General features: G+C 41.6%; 1 protein-coding gene across 2 annotated transcripts in view; it reads right to left on the bottom strand.

Annotated features, from left to right (window-relative positions):
• ASTN1 (astrotactin 1) overlaps positions 1-15,467 on the bottom strand; it is an 808,141-nt gene that overhangs the window by 56,833 nt on the left and 735,841 nt on the right. For both annotated transcript variants that reach the window (XM_082264783.1, XM_082264784.1), the window contains exon 16: positions 8,654-8,842. In XM_082264783.1, coding sequence (XP_082120909.1) covers positions 8,654-8,842 — 189 coding nt within the window. The remainder of the gene's footprint in view (positions 1-8,653; positions 8,843-15,467) is intronic.

The raw sequence follows: 15,467 nt of genomic DNA, 5'->3' as shown, positions 1-15,467 counted from the left end.
TGAGATAAAACTAAGAAGAGACAATCCCGCTGTGACAGCGTTCCCAGGCTGACTCTTATAACATCATTCACAAGAGCGATGCTCAAGATTGTTTTATGATGGTTTAATACTGTGGTCTCCAAACTGCGGCTTAGGGGCCAGATGTGGCTCTTTGTTTGATTTTATCTGGCCTTTGGGGCACTTATTCTCCCACCGACACCAACAATGGGGCATAATTCTTACCACTGTAAGTAGGGCACTATTCCTTCAATTGACACCACTGATAGGGCACTATAACTTCCCCTAATACCAACAAATGGGAACTATTCCTCCCACTAACACCAACAAAGGGGCATTGTTCCTCTCACTAACACCAATGTTGGATCATTATACCTTCCCCTGTTACCAACAATAGCAGTAGGAGGCTAGGTAAATTTGTTTTTGCTCCTTTTGTAATCAAGTGAGCAGTACATTGTTTGGCCTGGTCTGCTTAGGGGTTGCACAAGCTGGGAGTTTGATTGCTTCCCCCTCCTCTGGAGAAACGCTTCAAGAGCTTAAAGTGTACAAAAAATAAAGGAACAGAGCGCACACTGCCCTAGTGTAACACCATTTATTTGAAGTTAATAGAAGCCATAAAAACAGGTACTCACAAACAGATAGGAAGTCATGCATGGAAATAAATATCCCCCGATGATGTTTACAGGGCTCTCTCCTCCTAGCTTCGGTGGCTCAGCTGTTCGTCCTGCACTGATCAGTGAGTATCGTACGGCTAAGCCAACCGCCTCGGATTACTCAAGGAGACTCGATGTGGTGTGCCTGCGCACAGTCCAGCCGCAGCCAGACACCCTCCAGGAGCCGGATGCTGTAGCCGCTCAGAGAAACTGACAATGCGGTTAAGCAGAGGGAGACTCCCCGATCTGGACCCAGAGCATGACTTGCATGGGGTTGCTAAGGACAAAGTTTCGGAGGCTTAGCCTCCTTCTTCAGATCTCAGCACCTCAACATCGCAGGCGCACCACATCGAGTCTCCTTGAGTAATCCGAGGCGGTTGGCTTAGCCGTACGATACTCACTGATCAGTGCAGGACGAACAGCTGAGCCATCGAGGCTAGGAGGAGAGAGCCCTGTAAACATCATCGGGGGATATTTATTTCCATTCATGACTTCCTATCTGTTTGTGAGTACCTGTTTTTATGGCTTCTATTAACTTCAAATAAATGGTGTTACACTAGGGCGGTGTGCGCTCTGTTCCTTTATTTTTTGTACAGCTTCTTTGCCTCATATCCCCTGGAGGGTTAGGAGAGCTGCCACGCTTCATTCATGTGTTTCACCACAGGCCATATTAAAAGATTCCCCAGCTTGAGAATCAGTCTCCAGGATCTGCGCAGGGACTGGTAATGTGTGTTTTCCCCAAGAGCTTAAAGTGGAAGATTCAAAATAACCACCCTGAATATTTATCAGGTGCCAGCCAATCTCTGGGGTGGAGTGTCCAGGTGGGGCTGGAGTAGTGATTAATTGTCTGAGACTCTGGAGAGCAGGGTTCCTTCTTCCCAGGAGGGTCTCAGAGCCACAAGTGCTGTCCCCTTAGGCAGCCCATGGATTGTACAGCTGCTCTGGTGGCCTCTGTGGTGTCAGGGCTGAGGGCCTGGATGGTCTTTTGAAGTTGATTGCAGAATCTCACCACAGGGGGCCTAATCTGGTGGGGTGGAGTCTTAATCACTGGACCATGTCCGTAGGAAACTGGAAGGTGACAGCTGTCCTGGGGACTTGTAAGTAAAGACCCTGAACTAATCTCTGTGGCTGTGTAGTGTTCTGGAAGTTAACTGGGCACTGGCAGTTGTGCATCAGCATAAGGTAACCAGATGCCAAAAAGACTTGCCCTATGGCAGTGATGGTAAACCTTGGCACCCCAGATGCTTTGGAACTACATTTTCCATGATGCTCAACTACACTGCAGAGTGCATGAGCATCGTGGGAAATGTAGTTCCAAAACATTTTGGGTGCCAAGGTTCGCCATCACTGCCCTATGGTCTTCTTTTGTAAGGCCTTAGTAAAGATCCAGCTAGGTATTTTATCTACCTGGGCCACATTGGAAGAAGATGAATTGTCTTGGGATACATAAATATACACTAACAATAAGGATAGCTGATAAGCTAAAAAGTCGAGCAGATCACAAGTTAACAATTACTGATATAGATAAAATACCTATCTGAGTAATTAATCACTTGTCGACCACCTAATGTACTTTTACTGAGGCAAGTCGGCTCCCCTGTGCAAAGTCACGTACCTGTACGTAATTTCGTGCAGGGGCTCCAGGGGAAGCCAGGGGGAGCTAGAGGGGGGCCACACGTGATTATTCCTGAGAGACACGGAACATCTGTCTGCCTATGTAAACAAGGCAGATCGCCGTTCGGACAGGGAGGAAGACAGCGATCTTGTATTCCTGCTAAGCAGGAACTTCGATATCTGTCTTCCCCCAGTCAGAGCAACCCCCACACAATTAGAAAGCACTTGCAGGGAACACATTTACCCCTTTGATTGCCCCTGATGTTAACTCCTTCCCTGCTAATGTCCTTAGCACAGTAACAGTGCATTTTGTTATCACTGGTCCCTGTAATAATGTCACTGGTCCCCAAAAAAGGGTCAAAAGTGTCAGTTAGGTGTCCGCAATGTCGCAGTCCCACTATAAGTCGCTGATCGCCACCATTACTAGTACGAAAAAAAACTCCTTAAAAATATTCCATCAATTGTAGGCGCTATACATTTGGCACAAACCAGTCAATATACGTTTATTGGGATTTTTTTTTTTACCAAAGATATGTAGCAGAATACATATTGGCCTAAATTTATGAAGAAATTACATTTTTAAAATTTTTTTGGGGATTTGTTTTACAGCAGAAAGTAAAAAATATTGTTTTTTTTTTTTTTCAAAATTGTCCCTTTTTTTAAGTTTATAGCGCAGAAATAAAAACCGCAGAGGTGATCAAATACCACCAAAAAGTGCTCTATTTGTGGGGAAAAAAAGACATTGATTTTATTTAGGTACAGCGTCACATGACCGCCCAATTGTCAGTTAAAGTAACGCAGTGCCATATCGAAAAAAATGCCCTGGTCATTAAGGGGGTAAAACCTTTTGGGGCTGAAGGGGTTAAACTGAATTTTTTTGCAGAGGGCAACATAAAACTAGTGCAATATTTAACTCTGTTATTGATAAACTAATACATCAATATCTGGTTTGTAATAGCAATTCTGAATGCATTTTCAAGGTACTCATCAGATATTTTTGCTCTAATTTTACCCTTCTTGTGCTCCATCCTTGAAAATAGTTGTTGACAAACATAGGTGCGGATGAAAACTGATGACATGATTGAAAGAATGGGATATATATATATATTTTTTTTTTAAAAGATAAAAGATATAAAAGTCCAGTAAAGAGACACTGTAAAGATTTTTTTCAGCAGCAGCTGTGTTCCCAAAGTGTAAATGCGTTTTAACCCCCCCCCCAAAAAAAAGCAGCAGCTGTGTTCCCAAAGTGTAAATGCATCTTAAACCCCCCCCCCCCCCCCAAAAAAAAGAAATCAAAATTTTTAAGCAAGTTTATGATTTTGTGTTGGGCTGCATTCATAGCCATCTTGGGCCGCGGCGATGCTCGTCTTAGACGGACTTGGGATGCACTAGATAAGGAGGATGGTAGAGGAGGGGGAGGGGGAGACAGAGGAACAAAGGGGACTTTCAGAATAATTACTACAGGAGGGGCAGAAGAGGTGTTCTTCTTCCGTATATCGTTGGGGCCCTTGTAGACCATCTTTTCAATTAACAATGGTCCCAGTTACCCTGCATGCAGTATAGGTGCAGTATGGGTAGGGTAAAGTCTTGGCACAGGTTAAATGTAGATGTGGTTCAGATGCGGTAAAGGTTCAGTATAATGCAGTATAGGGCTGGTATTTACAGTCTTGGTCTGGAATGAGAGCGGTATGGAGTGCAGTATGTATGTGATATGAATTGGGTACACTTGGAGTCCTGCTCCCAATTCCTGCTAGCAGTATCAGCAGCTGCGCAGGTGCTGTGGATGGTGCTGTACTACCACTGAATGTCTTTACTCCCATTCTCAGGCTCGTATCTCTGCTGGCAAGCAAATATTCAGACAGGGGTGCTCTCTCTCCAACTCCTTCAGCACCATAAGAAAGAACTTTCCTGGATGGTTTAATAAAAAAAATCACTCTACTACTTCTCCTAGTGCTTATTGGAAACAGTAGTGTAAGGAGCTAATTTGCCCCATTATATGGCTGCCATCTCATACAACAACTCCCAGGATTCTCAGCGCTCTGTATAGAAGTCTACTGTATGGGCTTTCTTGACTTTCACTCTCCCCCTGATGGCCAGAGAAGAATTATACATCATAACATCAGGAGGGAGCAAAGAATAAAAGGCTTCCCCTTCTTCATGTTGCTGTAGCCCGGCACCTAGCTAAAGGGAGATTCACCCTCTCTGTTTGTGATGTTTACTGTTATCAACAAAATTAAAAATTAAAGAATCTAAAATGTTGGGTCGTCCCCAATGGTATGGTTATAGAGGAGAAATCGTCCAAATGTGGACACTGGTTTAGATGACCCTGATAACAATCAGGGAATCTCTCACTTTGGAGGGATTTCATCTTATTTCCTGCCTTGGTTTTGTGACAGGGAAATCTCCCAAATGGGAAACTTATCGCAAAAAAATCAAAAAACTGATAGGGGTTATAACCCTCCCCTACTTTAATTCTACTTAGAATGAAAGAAAATCCTGTGGCTCTGCTGCCTTCAGTTTCTCCTGAGTGAGGGGAGCAGTGCTGGTGTCAGAGAGGGAAGGAATGGTGACAGGTAAGTGTTTGGGGACAGAGGGGGGTGGGGTGAAGAAGGGGGTGGGACAAACCATGGGGAGTTTTTTTTTTTTACCTTAAAGAGGAAGTAAACCCTCCTCTGACACTTTTACCTATAGGTAAGCCTATGATAAGGCTTACCAATAGGTACTGTAAATATCTCCTAAACATGTACCGTTTAGAAGATATTTACCTGACATGCAGCCAGTGACGTCACTGACGCATGCGCACTGAAGGAACGGCCGCTCATGCCGTTCCTTCAGAGACCCGTGCCGTGACCGTCGGCTTCCGCGTGCGTGCGCGGGAGTGACGTCACCGCGGCTCTGGCCAATCAGATGGCCGGATGCCGCGATCCCGGAAGACGGGCGACCAGTCGCCCGTCATACAGGTAAGCGGATGGCACGGCGGGGGCTCGTTCTAAGGTAAGTATTTCATAATGAGCTAGTATGCGGTGCATACTAGCTCATTATGTGTTTCTCTTACAGGTTGCAAAAAGAAGAGAATTTTTTTTTCAGGTTTACAACCTCTTTAATGCAGAGAAGGGCACTACTTTTTTAATGGGAATCATAGAAAAGGGGTATTTTTTCAGGTTACTGCTTAGGCACAATTATCGTTTCAATTATCATTTTCTATTTGTTCCTTGGAACATATCTTATATACACTTTTTGATTTCAAGACCATTTTTAAATAGACCTATAGCCTAAAAATGCCTAGCTACCCCTAAGTTGTTTATTCTGGTGCTAGGGCCTCAACGCTGCATGATGCTTGGATTCTGGCATGTGATAAACTTGCATGCTTTTACAAGTAAAGATGCTGCTGTAACATAAGGTGAATAAACAACACAAAAGGGGTTTGGGTAACCCAATTGGATCTTGGGTGTCCTTTTTATATGGCACTGGGACAGTAGCTATTAGTCCTAGCACTGCTTTCAAAGGGCAGCAGGAATCAGTGTCTCTGCAGGGTCTATCCACTGTTTCAGACTGGTCAGTGACAGCTTGCATCTAGAACTTGGTCACCTGCTCTCCTTGGCCTCTAATGAGACACTTTGTTCAATCCAGCATTGTAAACATCCGATTCATTTTTTCTCACAGTTGCTAGCAGATCAGATCATCAGAAAACTACTTATTGTAACCAGCTTTTCCACTCCGGCAAGGTTTACCGCCGATTATGGAATTTGAACAACTGTGTTCTCTTTCAGAAACACCCAGACATACTCTTTCCAAAGTCTATAAATTACTCCAGCTTCCTCATTTGGAAGATACTTTATCATTTATGACAGCCTGGAACAGAAACCTGGAATGTAAGCTCAGTCAAGAGGACTGGTAAAAGGCCTACCTCTTTACTGGTACCGGGACCCAATTTCCATCCATCACATATTTTCTTCCTCCCTGGTTAACTGATGGAAGTGTGGAGCTACCAGAGGTAATTATGTTAATATCTGGTTTGTGTGTGCAAACTACCAAAATTCTTCCCCTTTGGCAATCAATTTTCACCATTCATAATAATTTATATGATGAATCCCTCTCGCTGACCACAAAAACTGTATTAATTTCTATGCCCCTGGGTCCGTTGCACAACAAAAATCTCAGATCTTGCAACACTTTCTTTCAGCCGGTATTAGACAGCTGATCTCTTGATATTTAGGTCAACAGATACTCCTCCCATGCCAAAGTGGGTTGCCATTGTAAATTATATTATGAGGATGGAGGAATTGCTGGCCTTCAACACCTCCTCTAAGTTTTTCTCCCTGTGGACAGTGTGGATCCTTTATTCTGATTCAAATGCCCTAAAAATAGGCTGCAACTCCTTAGTTTAACCTACGTCTACATTCTTTTTCCTCTTTTTTCTTCTATCATTTATTTTTTTATCCCATTTCTTCAAAGAGTAACAAGACTATGACGTTTTCATCACTACATATTGCTCAGGTACAGACCACTCCCCCTCTCTTTCTTTCCCCTTCCCTCAACTTTTTTTCTTACTCAATTTATTGACAGCCTGATACATTGTCAATTATGACTACAATGTCATATATGTGGTATAATAATGCATGATGTTATTTTATGGAGTTCAGTCTTCAGTGACACCCCCTCACTAATGATCAGTTGACTTTCTTTTCAACCATTGTGCCTACTGAATGACTGTACCTATTTTTACATTTGCCTCAGTTATGCTGTAATAATTGGCTGTAAATAACTCCTTTTTTCCTTTTTGTAAATTTAAAAATCATATTAAAAAATATATTTAACCTTAAAGGGGGTGACGTTTGTAGTTCAGAAGAAGACTTTTAAATTACTATATACATTATGTTCTCATAGTAAGCTTGTTGGAGGAATAAAAATGCAATAAGACAAGGTTTTTCAACATATCCAATATATTTTTTCCAGTGACAAGCCATTGCAAATGGTGCTTGTTGGTAACCCATAGACATGACATGGTATCGCACTCCAGCAAAAAGAGGCTGAAGACTATTATCTAATGTCTATGGATATCTGTACACTTGGCTTTTCACCCATCTGATATCATTACCAATATTTGTAAGAGCTAAATTCAGCAGCTTTGAAAAAAGTTGTGTTTACATTTAACAAATAAGTTTTTCTTTCTAGACTTTGAACAGATAAAGGTTTAGCATCTCTGACCTAAAATGTCTTTATTTTCCTGTTCTATCCTGCCAGATATCTGCAGGCTACGACCACTGTTAAGATTGCAATTATCCCTGGCCTACTTGCTGTTAGTCAATTTAGATAAGGATTCAAGTGAACAAAGAGATATGTATCTTCAGAAGCTTTTGAGAAGAACAAAAGCAACAATTAATACCCCAGCATAAACCTAACAGTTTGATATCTGTCTTAACAAATCGGTGTGCTTTAATGGCAGAAATGATATTATTTGCCCAGTAAAAAAAGCTTTCTTTTGTGTCATTTCACTATCAAAATAAATGCATCCTATTTCTTCAGTACAGTATTTAATTTTATTTTGTAAATGATTTGAAGTCAGTAGTTATGTTTTGCAGGGACCTCTGTTTCAGGAGGGGTTATTTCGGGGTTTTCAGTTATTTCCCTTTTTTTTTTTTTTTCATTTTATTGTGATGGTCCTTTTTTAAAATTTGGGGTTATCAAAGTGCAGCATTTTCTTGTTACTGACCATCTATTCCTGGAACTGCCATTTGACTGCAACGCGCCTCTACATCATTGGAAGGAAAAAAGCAAGATGCAAGAACAGTGGGTACCTAAAACACCTTATATTGTATCACTCACATTCACTGCACCTCCAATCCCAATATATAAAATAAAAGTAAGGCATAAACTCATTAGTCTTATTATCCTTGATTAAACTATCCTGCCAATGGCCAATTTTACACCGCTGTATCCTATGCAGAATCTTAATTCTTGTAGTAAAGCTCCAGCCTTCTCTTTGCCTCTAGTACGTTTGAAACTAACATAACAATTTATAATTATACAGGATTTTTATAGCACCAACAGTTTGCACAGTGCTTTAAAATGTTTAGGGCAGGCAGTACAGTTACAATAAAATTCAATACAGGAGGAGTCAGAGGGTCCTGCTCGTTAGAGCTTACAATCTAAGTATTCCTGGTGCTGGCCAATTTTACACTGCTGTGTTATCACATGTCTCTTGATTTTTGTAGTAAAACACCTGCCTGCATGTTTTTTCTCTACTACGTTTGGGGAAAGTCTTTTTTAAAAAGGTCCCAATGCTGGGTAATTTTACACAATTGCGAAATCTGAATGTCTTTTTTTTGGGCACAGCTTCCACAGTTCAGGTTGTCTTTTAAGAACTGAAAGTCTATTTCATTTCTTACCTTTACTTATGTCTTCAAATTCAAGCCATAGCTGTCTCTGAACTTGACGGTTGGGGTACCAGATCGAGCATGTTTCCTCAAACCCATATACTGCCTCCTGAATGTAATGGTTTCCAAACTGTTCCAACAGTGGCATAAATTCTAAACGTGAAGTTGCCCCATCTAGTGCATGGAGAACATGAGTAAAGGCTGGAAAAAAGATTACAATAAAAAAAAAAAAAACAAGAGAAAATTAAACTAGACATTCAGGAAACTAATAAACACTTTTGCTATTTTGCTTTCTCTTCTGCCGACCACTAGATATTTGTGGTCAAATTCATCCAGAGAACTGAAGGCAATGCAGGGGACAGAAGACTTTTTATAATTCGATACTCTGAAACCATCTCTCTTTTCTGTTGTTAGGTGGTCTATACATTTTAAATGTAGCTGTGAATATGAAGCAGATAGCTTCTAATAGCCCATTTTAGGAGTCGTTTTTACCAAAATAACCACATAACACAAGTGGCAATGTTGTATAAAGTGCCATCAACATTGAGGTGTGCCTAGGGCATAATTTTTCAATCTCTTTACCCAGAAAAACCCTTTTAAATAGTTGCTAACAAAAGATAATATCAACAGCTCAGAGTGTTTTAGTATGATCAGTAAGTTGTAGATATAATCATAGTAATAGATGAAAGCGTGTAGTGTACCTTGATCATTTTTAACACCTCTCCTCTGTAGGATAAAGTTATAAAAATAAAAATAAACCAATAATAATGATGAAAAAAATGAAAAAAATAAAACAGGCATTGGAAGTCAGTGGAGCTCCCTTTGGGATCAGTGGAGAAATATTGGCTTATACTTGTGATCACTGGAAGAAGAGCCTCTTTACATCTACAGTAATGCATGCCCTTAATACTGGGGGTCAGTAAAATTAATGTCTCATTACTTTGGTTTCTGATTGGAAGAATCACGGGTGGTAAGTGGGAAGATTGCCAGACTTACAAACAGCTGAAAAGACCACCATGCCACTGACATTGTTGAGTAAGGTTTGCCCTAGTATTATGCAGGTACTATCAAGTAGGAGATTGATCCACCAATGCTCAAGGCTCAAAGAACCCCTAGCAGCCTCTTTAGGAACCTTATGGTTCCATGGAATCATGGTGGAGAACGACTGGCCTAGGGCATCATGTCAAGGGATGATCAAATGGTTCGGGTCGGCCATAGGTTCGACCCGAACATTGGGTGTTCGAAATTCGGGCCAAATTCAGAACTTTTTGCGGTAAAAGTTTGGAATTCGGCCACCAGAACTGCAGGAAAGGGATATGCAGTGTAATTAGGGTACTATATACCACTATAGTTAGATTCAAAAATCTAGTTTTTGCAGGGATAGCTTTAAGTGTCAGGGTGACCGTAGTCTAGTTTAGGGTGACCTGACTCTGCCATGTCAGGGTGACCGTAGTGTAGTTTAGGGTGAACTGACTCTGCCATGTCAGGGTGAATTGACTCTGCCATGGCAGGGTGACCATAGTGTAGTTTAGGGTGAACTGACTCTGCCATGGCAGGGTGCCATGTCAGGGTGACCGTAGTGTAGTTAAGGGTGAACTGACGCTGCCATGTCAGGGTGACCGTAGTGTAGTTTAGGGTGAACTGACTCTGCCATGTCAGGGTGACCGATCTCTGCCATGTCAGGGTGACCGTAATGTGTAGTTAAGGGTGAACTGACGCTGCCATGTCAGGGTGACCGTAGTGTAGTTAAGGGTGAACTGACGCTGCCATGTCGGGGTGACCGAACTCTGCCATGTCAGGGTGACCCCACTATGCAGATTCTGGGTTAGGGGTATACATATATATATATATATATATATCAAAAATTACAATTTTTAAGAACTTTTTTTTGCCTCATTTATAGTCCCTGGGGAATGACCCAGAGCCCTAGGCACTTTTTAGGGGCATTTATTGGGTTTTAGGGCTTCAAAATGGTGTTTTTTGATTCCAGAATTTCGGGTCCCATTGATTTCAATGGGGTTCTGGAATCCGTACCGAACTTTTTGGAAATTCGGGTGTTCTGGTCGAACCGAACTTTTCAAAAGTTCGATCATCCCTATGTCTTCTGAGTAGAATCCATGCACACATTTTCATTTTAATGTTCTGATTTCTACAGTATTCAGCAGAAAACAGTAAGAATTGAGCATACACAAAAAGGCAGTGCAAGTAACACTATGCTGCTATTACAGGGTAACTCTAATTTTGTTAAAATTAACATAAATATATTTTCTAAGTAAACTATTTTGTAATTAATATAATTAAAAACAATCTATCTACCTAATTCTACAGCCATCTAATTTTGTAAGCTGCCAAAAGATTTAAACGTTGCTTTCTTTTATTCATGCAAATGGCATTCTTTATGCTCTATTTAGACAGAATTTCCAGAAAATGTAAGTTCCTGCCCATGTGATTGACTTACTGTTTTCCTCAGCAGCTTGTATGTTAACACTGGGACTGACCATTTACCTCAAAAAGGAGGAAGCAATTGCAAAGTCGGTTTGAGTTTCTACCATCATGAGATGAGTGTCTGTCTGACTTGGAGAAGTCACATTTTTTCAAACAAATGAGGAGTTATATTTTAAAGAGGAGTTCCACCCAAAAGTGGATCTTCCGCTTTAAGTTCTATTGACCCACTGACATGCCACATTTGGTATGTCATTTTTTTTTTGGCGGGGGGGGGGGGGGAGCGGTTACCTAGGCGGCTCGAGCGGAAGTTCTCCTCTTCCCCTCCCTCCATGCAATCTTCTGGGACATGTCCCAGAAGATTGCCCAGTCATTCACGACATGCAACACGACTGCGCATGCGCAGTGTGCACCCAGCTGTGTAGCCCACACTAGTGATACCGGCGCCGGAGAGAGCCGAGGAAAAGAACCAAGGCTTCGGGCGGCCACATCACTGGATCTTTGGACAGGTGAGTGTGTGTTTATTAAAAGTCAGCAGCTACACTTTTTGTAGCTGTTGACTTATAATAAACACAAAAAACGTCTGGAACTCCGCTTTCAATCCAATTTCAAGAGATATCTCCTGCCCAGCCCTTCCCTGAATACCGCCCCCCCTCCACACACACACACACACCTCTTTAAAACATAATACATACCTAAAATCCTGCAGTCTTTTGTTATGTCCAGTGACATCATTGCCCTTTCCTCTTTCTCCAGCGGTGGCCCTTATGGCTACACCTGAGAGCCGCTGAATTTTGAGTGATGTTCAGTCCAGCAGTACTGTGAGCCTAGGCTGCAGTAAGAAAACAGCCGAGGCTCACAGGAAGTAGGTTTAATGACACTGGCTGACTTTCAATCCAGAAGACTGAATATATCTGGTGAGTGTTGCAGCAAAAGCTGCCTCTTTATTTTTACTTTTTTATGTATGTATTTTGAGCTGGAACTCTGCTTTAACTGCTTCCAAAATTCAATTTTCTGTTGAATGCTGATTGTCAGATTGCATTTCCCAAAAGTTTGTACAGTGCCTGAAAGCAAATTACATGCTACCCCTATGATAGAAATGTAATTTATGGTGAGATACTTTCAAAGGATTTTGTAGACTAATGAACTAAAGAGGCTCATGCTGCTTTTATTACAACAGTGAGACTACTCAGGTTGTGATAATAAGGGCAGGCTTTTCTTAAATCAAATATTCTGGCACAGATTTCATCAATATCTCAAAGAATGTAAGTAGGTGGGGTAAAATGAAAAAATAAAGAGTGGGGTAAATGGAGATTTTATTTAACCTCCCTGGCGGTCTGATTATGTCTAAATTTCTGTGCTAAAAGCGGTACATTCTTTTGCATGGAAATGTGTTGTTTTATATTTTAAAACTCACCTTCCCCTGCGATCCCCCGCTGTCCTCCCCCGCCATCCTCCCCCGCCGTCCTCCCACTGTGTGCTCGGCCGATGATGGCACCTGTCTTCCGGTTCACTTCCCTGCGAGCGTTGCGACGCAGGGGGGGTGGAACCGGCGGCAATTTAAAAAATGTAAATACACTAAATGACATGATACAGAGCTGTGATCCTAACGGATTACACTGTATCATGCCATTTCACCACAGGATTGCACCTGGTGACTTTTCCAGTGCCCTGCCTGTGCTTTTCCAGTTCTTTGTGCTTGGAAAATAGAGAACGACCATGGCGTCCAAAAAGCATTCTTTTTGTGCAAAAGCGCTTTTAGACAAACTGGAAAACGGCGACAGCGAAGCTGAGTTACTTGAAGAACTGAGCGATAGCGATTCGTGGGAAAATTCGTCATCAGGTATTGAAAGTGACGACAGCGACGATTCTGATGTCTCTTTCTGGCACATCACTCCGTTGGAAATTTTGAAGAATCATTTGATATACTTTCCAAATTCGACAAGCTATGTGCCAGAAAGAGACATCAGAATCATTGCTGTCGTCACTTTCCGTACCTGATGACGAATTTTCCCATGAATCGCTCAGTTCTTCAAGTAGCTCCGTTTCGCTGTCGCTGTTTTCTAGTTTGTCTAAAAGCACTTTTGCACAAAAAGAACGCTTTTTGGACGCCATGGTCATTCAAAATTTTCCAGACACAAAGCATTGGAAAAGCACAGGCAGGGCAATGGAAAAGTCACCAGGTGCAATTGCAATCCTGTGGTGAATTGGCATGATACAGTGTAATCTGTTAGGAAGGATCACAGCTTTGTTTCATGTCATTTAGTGTTTTTACACTCTTGAATTTGCCACTGGTTCCACCCCCCCCCCGGGTCGCAGCGCTCGCAGGGAAGGGAACCGGAAGAAAAGTGCCGGCAATCGGCCATGCACAGAGCGGGGAGAGAGTGGGAGGATGCCGGGGAGGACGGCAAGGGGATCGCAGAGAAGGTGAGTGTGATTCTGGAGTAATCCTGAGTGTAGCTCAGGGTAACCACTTTTGGTACTGAAAGTTAACCCCAAGCAACACTCGGGAATACCGCCAGGGAGGTTAAAAAAAATTGTAACACAATTGCGTGTAACAGCCTTTCTCAGCTTTTTAAACACAGAGGAACCCCTGAAATAGCTTTTTGACAACCAGGGCTGGAGTAGCACAATTGACAACCAGGGCTGCTTTATTTGGCAAATATTTTAGTAATTGTAATAAAATCAACTGAATAATAATGGCCAAAATTGTAGTGTTGCCTCACATTGGTGGTCAGTGGAGAAATACACTCTTGCTGTTATGGGCAAAGGAAAAGAGATCCCATTGGTTATCAGTGGAGTGTCCCCTTACATCAGGGGTCAGTAAACTACACCCTTTTTCTTGTAGTCAGTTATATGATCCTTTACATTGACTTACAGTGGGAGAATAATCCCCTTTACATTGGTAGTGATTTGAAGACTCAGTGAGAGAAGGTCTCTATTGCGTTGTTGGTTGACCAATGTAATGAATGATTTTTACATTGATGATCAATGGAATGAATGCTTCCTATGTTGGTGGTCAGTGGTAAAAATGCCCCCTATACAAACATTCAAAAAGATTATTTGGTCAGTGGTTACTTAGCTTGACAGTCATAAATTGTTCATTGCACAAGGAACCCTAGGGCTGGAAGAACCCTGGTTGAGAAAGTCTGGTGTATGTTGTGATTTTTGTTGTGTCTTTAGAAGAAATGTGGGTAAGAACCTGTAATACATTTTCCTGAAAACCTTGTAATGTATATTATTTGTCTGAAAGATTATCAAAGAGATTCTTTTTCAAGCTGAATCTTAGATAAAGTATGTAAAACAAATCTGCCTAATGGAAATAGGACTATGGGATATATTTGAACCATTAGGATCTTGAGGTTTCTGGATAAGATCTGTGATTTGGAGTACAGGAAAGTGACATATTTCCACAATACCAAGATAATACTGTGACAGAAAATAATGTAAGCTAAAACTCTGTCCTTCTGTAAGACAATACTTGTACATGAATCAGGTAAAAACACTTAGGTCACAGATTCTTTAGTCTGCCAAGAGCACGGCAGATATTGCATTACATTGTGCACTAGCACATACTTCAATGAATTTCTTGCCAATACTTGATGGAGACATTTTACAACTGTAACATATCAATAACGAGATAAAATAGAATGAGAAAACCAAAGAATTTCACAGAACAGAACTAAAGCATATAACAGAAGCAGAGGAAAAGAGCTAAGGGTCTCATGTTTGATCCTTCACATCATCAATACCCAAACAATATTTTACCAGTTCAGTATTATTGTAGGCTTCTTTGTTACAACATGAGGCTTTTAAAGGGCGGCTATAAGAATTTGGGGAATTTTATGTTTTATATTTATAATATTGCTATGTATTTAAGGTATCTGGTGTACAAATGAACATTTAATACAAGGTGCACCTGAGAAAAAGGATTTTTAGAATAGGTCTCTCTTGGGCTCTTTCAGACGGCCGCTCCGCTGCTTTAGTCTGCTGCGGGACTTTTTTTTTTTTTCACGGAGCGGATGACATTTGTGTCATCCGCTCCGTGTGCCCGCATATCATCCCATCCATTTGCGGATGATATGCGGACATAATGTAAGTCTATGGCATTGCGGATGTCAGCAGATGACACCGCTGACATCCGATTTTCCTTCCTTTCCGTTTTTTACACGGATGAAAAAATAGGGTTCTGTTCCGTTCCAAAAAACGGAACAGAACTGCGGGCACCGTGTGTCCGCAAATCATCCTATTTTTTTGCGGATGATTTGCGGACATAATGAATGTCAATGGCACTGTGGATGTCAGCGGAATACCATCCGCTGACATCCGATTTTCCTCCTTTCAGTTCTGTTCCGTTTTTTGGAACGGAACAGAACCCTATTTT

The sequence above is a fragment of the Pelophylax lessonae genome, assembly GCF_965119305.1.
Source record: "Pelophylax lessonae genome assembly, chromosome: 8".
NCBI lineage: Eukaryota > Metazoa > Chordata > Amphibia > Anura > Ranidae > Pelophylax > Pelophylax lessonae.
This window is presented reverse-complemented; position numbering and strand designations above follow the sequence as displayed.